This window comes from Erpetoichthys calabaricus, chromosome 5 (assembly GCF_900747795.2).
Source record: "Erpetoichthys calabaricus chromosome 5, fErpCal1.3, whole genome shotgun sequence".
NCBI lineage: Eukaryota > Metazoa > Chordata > Cladistia > Polypteriformes > Polypteridae > Erpetoichthys > Erpetoichthys calabaricus.
The window spans coordinates 166,540,945-166,546,944 of NC_041398.2; the positions used below are offsets into that span (position 1 = coordinate 166,540,945).

At 36.1% G+C, this 6,000-nt stretch overlaps 1 protein-coding gene across 2 annotated transcripts in view; it reads left to right on the top strand.

Annotated features, from left to right (window-relative positions):
- nek1 (NIMA-related kinase 1) overlaps nucleotides 1-6,000 on the top strand; it is a 331,746-nt gene that overhangs the window by 206,096 nt on the left and 119,650 nt on the right. For both annotated transcript variants that reach the window (XM_051927638.1, XM_051927639.1), the window contains exon 25: nucleotides 2,947-3,190. In XM_051927638.1, the coding sequence (XP_051783598.1) occupies nucleotides 2,947-3,190 (244 nt within the window). The remainder of the gene's footprint in view (nucleotides 1-2,946; nucleotides 3,191-6,000) is intronic.

A 6,000-nucleotide genomic window follows, 5' to 3' on the forward strand; every position in this document is an offset into this window, starting at 1 on the left:
GTGACTGATGCATCAAGATAACATTTTTCCTAACAAAACACTACTTTTTAATTCCAGTTACCAGTGTTTCTGCATCTAATAAAATGAAGAAACGGTCAGATTTACCAATATCCACAAACTGCCCTATGCCAATTTTTAGTACTTTTGAATTGACTAAATACAGTATTTGTCCAAACTTGTGTGTAGACTGACCGACATGCTGGCTAAAGTCAAAAGAGTGCAGTTAGTTAATAAATTCTCTTGCTTTAGGGTCACACTGGTTATTCACATGAAAGTTTAAATCTCCTACAATTAGGAATCTGTCCTAATTAGTTATTATAGATACTAAGTTTTAACAATTCCTTGATAAGATGCATATCCTGGAGGCCTATAAATGGCCAATGTAAGACACTGCATTAGTTCTTGAATAAGGACACAAAGATATCAGAAAAATGCAAAACTACCAAAGCTGATTTCTTTACAGTTTAATTGGCTTTCTTTGGCAAACAGAGTGAACAAAATTATAATTTGGAGGCTTTGCTTCATTTAATATTGCAGCACTGTTACAACTGAGCCATTTTTCACTCACTTTTTTCACTTTTCTTTAATGTAAAAAGTCTTACACATGAACTCTCTAATATTTTGTAAAGCCACATTTAAGATCTCAGAAGATCACAGATTTATTGGACCATTAGGACAGCTTGAAATGGAAATCAAGTTATTTGTGTTTATTCCACTTTGTCCATGCCTTTTAGTTAATCTGTGGTTTGTTTGAGAGCTGATATGGTACACATCTGTAGGTGAATCCACTGCAGAATTATCATATGCTAACACAGGTTGATAGTTAACATCTATATTACTAAACAAAGGTTGTATATATGCACAGACGCAGGACCACGGACCTGATCTGAATGAGCGAGAGGAGTGTAAGTCTGGAGGAGATCAGTGAGGTTGTGGAGAGCTTTAAATGTTAAGAGCGGTATTTAATATTGTATTCTGTAGCTAACTGGGAGCCAGTGAAGTTGAGAGAGAATAGGTGTAATATGTTCAGTGGATTTACAACAGCAGGATACTATCCTGGCAGCAGAATTTTGAAGAAGTTCTAAGCGACTGATAAGTTTTTCTGGGATGCCAGATAGAATACCATTACAGTAATCTATATGTGACGTGACTCGGGCATTAAACAATACTTCAGTACTGTGTTGCGTAAGAACAGGACAAAGTCTGGAAATGTTTCGAAGATAGAAGAAGGCAGTCCCCGAAATGTTACTTATATGGGAGGAATGGTTAATAATAATAATAATTATTTAATAATTGCCATTATTAGTATATAAATGGATATAAATAATTGCATTTAAACGATTCGCCAAAATCTGTTGTATGTAAACGATACTGTTTTAAACCTTGTTTTTTCATCAGAAAACCCGGTTTCCACGTCTACCTGTATTAGTTTAAATAGCACTTTTGCCACTCACAATAAGGCTGACGTATCGTGTCTACTGGGAAACACAGTGAATGCGGCGTCTATCTATATATGTGTATGTATTTAAACTTGAGGTAGTGGTGACTACTGACAGTGCCAGCAGTCAGCTACTCCACAGTGCCTGCGGTCAGGGGTTCAATTATGATTCCTAACAGCAAACGACTTCTAGCTAACAACACACCCATAGAAAAACAAAAACGAGACTGCATGGATAAAAACAATGAACGAAGGCGCCTACAACGCACTTCTGAAACACCAGAACCAAACGAGTCATGACTCCAAAAAGAAACAGCTTTACTACAAATATATTTTTAGTTCATTAAATGAAAACTTTCCCAGGACGCTCCCACCCTCCATGACCTTACATCCCTACAAAGATTGGAGGGAACAGAAAGTAATTGCCATTCTTGGATTTACAATTCTTTAGAGAATCAGGGGTTTACTGGTTAGATCTAAAGCAATGTATTCAAGAACGACAAATTACCTTTGAGATGTTTTTAGAGTGGGCCTGGTGCACTGAACCTATTTGGATACAGGCTGTCACATTTGAAAAAAAGCTTTTTCTGACCTTCGCAGCATTGGTAGTGGATCTGCCATGATGATTCTCCCAACCAAGGTCCTTCTCTTTGTTGTCTGAAAAGGGAATGTAAAGTCGGTCTTTAGGAGTTCAAATGTTATTGATGCTTGTGTGGAATACAGTTATTCAAATAGTTCTGTTCTTGTGCTTCTCAAGGACTGTCTGGGTTCTTGTTTCCACATCTTTAACATGTGGATCAGGAAAACAAGACACAAAAGTTTTATGATTAGACAATTGAAAGTTCAGGTGGTATACGATTGAACCAAGTATTATTCAATTAATTATGGTTGGGGTATCAAAGGTTCTGTTTCATGTATAAATAGAGGACACAGTCCTCCTTGTTCCCAAGAAGAGAAACACACGAGTGGGCAGTGCTATTGTTTGCAGGGAAAGAATAAGAATAATGCAATTTTAAACTTTTTTTTCACTGCAAGGCATTAACACCCATCACAAAGAAAGAAGAAGATTAACTTATTAATACAGTGGTAAGTATCCCAACAGTAAGCACATACAATTTGATGTACCAGGTTTTTCCATGAAGTGATATATCTTTGTCTGCAGAACTACACTGATCATTACAAAAACATATTAAAAAATAAGACTACAATGACTTTGTTGGCAGTGAGGCAAAAAAGTGATATTACAATTAGTTCAACTGTATATTTATTTTCTTAGCTTTTACTAAACAGCTACTGGATAACAGGACTTTGGCTGTCCTGTCCTGTTTTACTCCTTTAATTAGCTTGTCAAGGCTGAAGTGCATCTTCAATTAGATCATAGAGTTGGAATGTTGATCATAATTTCTAATTTTTTGACTAATTTTCCCTGTATAGTTTTTTTGAAAATAATACATTTTATGATTATAAACAGTCCTTACATAATATTATTTGTTTCTATGCTGCATTAGAGTGAGAAAAGAGAAATTCTGCGACGGCTGAATCAGAATCTTAAGACTCGGCAAGTGTCGGATGAGGAAGAGTGTAAATCCTCGGTAATTCTTCAGTCTTCACAGAGTGTTCCTCATCAATGTGACATGAAGAAAGAGGAAAAAATATGCCCAGCAGGTGACAGAAAGAAATGGGAAGCACATCCACAGGCTGTTATTTCTGTAGCACAGTTGACAATGGAGGAGACTGGTTTACCTATGACAGGTAAAACAAATAAAAAAATATTTTTAGTTAAGCTAAGCTGTTTCAATCCATTCATTATTTTCAGTATCTTTCAGATTTCAAATTTTTATTTTTTTAAATTGTTTTTTAAAATTATTTCATGTTTTAGTTCTATTTCAGATTCCAAGGCAGCATTGCTCTACAAGAATAAAAATGTCTTGTATAAAATGAAGAGTTAGATCAATTATTCTCAGGTTCAGTTTAGGGAACCCTTTTAGCTGCCAGTGTTCTTCCAAACATCTGCTTTTAACTTGGCACTGACCTAAATTAAGCCTGTTTTTACTTCTTATTCTCTGTTGTTTTTTTTTGTGTCAGTCCAGAAGTGACCAACTGGATTTGTTGGTTTTTTGCTGCTGTTGATAATGTAGCAAGTATTTGTGTATTATTCAAGGATGAATTAGTTCTTATCCGTTTAAGATTTTGCTTTTTTATTTTTTATGATTTTTGCTATTTATCTCATTACTGTATTTAGTCAAATATACACTGCACCCCTGTGTAATCTGCACATTTCATGTCTTTCAGTATAATAGAATGGTGTAACCCACACCATCTCTTTCAGTGGGGGAAAAAAAAAAAAAAAAAACTGTAGCTTGCACATTTACATATTTTCATTTTAAAAAAATCTACATAACTGCTTTACAAATTAAGCCACAACTAACGATAGCCTATGATGTGCAGATGAGGACACACAAACATAATAAGAGGTAGGTGAAATAGTGCCTTTGTTTCTTTTAATGGTTTGAATAAATGTACTATGTTCAAAAGTGCAGTTTTGTAAACTCTTGAATAAATAAATAATCCAGTAAAACGAAGGTGTTCAGTGGAGGTTAAAATCAAATAAATAATCCTTTAAAAACATGGCAGGAATATATCCTTTATAAATGCAGTCCCTGGTGCATCCCTTTGAAAACAGTCTCCTTGGCTAATCTCAAGCGGGTGATTGCAGCCAAGGAGATAATTAAACAGCAGTTCAGCCCACCTTCTGCACCTGCTTATAGGCTTGCACCCATGCAGCTTCCTGTGGCTCCAGCTGGGCACAAGGCCAAGTTTCTGACTCCCACTGCCAGGTTCGTGGCCCTGCAGTACATGGCTGCCCCACAACAACAACAACATTTATTTATATAGCACATTTTCATACAAAACGCAGCTCAAAGTGCTTTACATAATGAAGAAAAATAAAAGACAAAATAAGAAATTAAAATAAGACAACATTAGTTAACATAAAAAAGGAGTAAGGTCCGATGGCCAGGGTGGACAGAAAAAAAAAAAAAAACTCCAGAAAGCTGGAGAAAAAAATAAAATCTGTAGGGGTTCCAGGCCACGAGACCGCCCAGTCCCCTCTGGGCATTCTACCTAACATAAATGAAATAGTCTTCTTTGTAGTTAGGGTTCTCATGGAGTCACTTGATGCTGATGGTCATACAGACTTCTGGCTTTTAATTCATCCATCATTGTTGGAACATCATGGTGCTTTGGGTAGATGCGCCACCACCAAAAGGACACCGGAAAAGGAAACAGAAGAGAGAGTAGGGGTTAGTACAGATTTTGAATGAATAGTTATTATAATGAATTGGATATACAGAGTATCAGGATTTAAATTACAGTGAAGTTATGAAAAGGCTAGGTTAAAGTAGTGTGTTTTCAGCAGTTTTTTAAAGTGCTCCACTGTATTAGCCTGGCGAATTCCTACTGGCAGGCTATTCCAGATTTTAGGTGCATAACGGCAGAAGGCCGTTAGAATTGGCAGTTTTGGAATTCTAAGAAGGCACTCCGTTGAGAATCTGAGGTTGCAATTTGGAATATAAGGTGTCAGACATTCTGATATATAAGATGGGGCGAGATTATTTAAGGCTTTATAAACCATAGCAAAATACCCGCGCTTCGCAGCGGAGAAGTAGTGTGTTAAAGAGGTTATGAAAAAGTAAAGGAAACATTTTAAAAATAACGTAACATGATTGTCAATGTAATTGTGTTGTCATTGTTATGAGTGTTGCTGTCATATATATATACACATATATTATTTATATATATATATATATATATATATATATATATATATATATATATATATATATATATATATATATATATATATACATACATATACACATATATTATATAGTATAATATATGTGTGTATATATATATATATATATATAATCTATATCTATACTAATAAAAGGCAAAGCCCTCACTGACTGACTCATCACTAATTCTGCAACTTCCCGTGTAGGTGGAAGGCTGAAATTTGGCAGGCTGATTCCTTACAGCTTACTTACAAAAGTTAGGCAGGTTTCATTTCGAAATTCAACGCGTAATGGTCATAACTGGAACCTCTTTTTTCACAATATACTGTAATGGACGGCAGCTCGATGGCCGTGGGAGGAGGAGTTGAGTGTCACGTCATCACGCCTCCCACGTAATCACGTGAAAAGACTGTGAACGCAGTAGGGAGAAATGAAGGAGGAGCCGCAAACAGCGAAGAACAAAAAATTAATTAAACAATTGAGAAGGGAGCGAGTGAAGCATACAAGCATGTTCATAAGGGAAACAAAGCACGGTGTAAAACGTAAGTTTAAATTAAGTTTATAGAAACGCTCCCGCTGCGGATTGCAATAACATATTCGCGAGATAAAAGTTTAATGAGAAGACACGAGGTATAAACGAACCACACGACGTAGCGCAACGTTAGGGGCAACAGTTTCAACCATTCTATGATCTGCCTCTCGCAACTGAAAGACGGCACATGGCGGATGTTAGCCCACTTGCTGACCGCAACGTTAGGGGCTTCA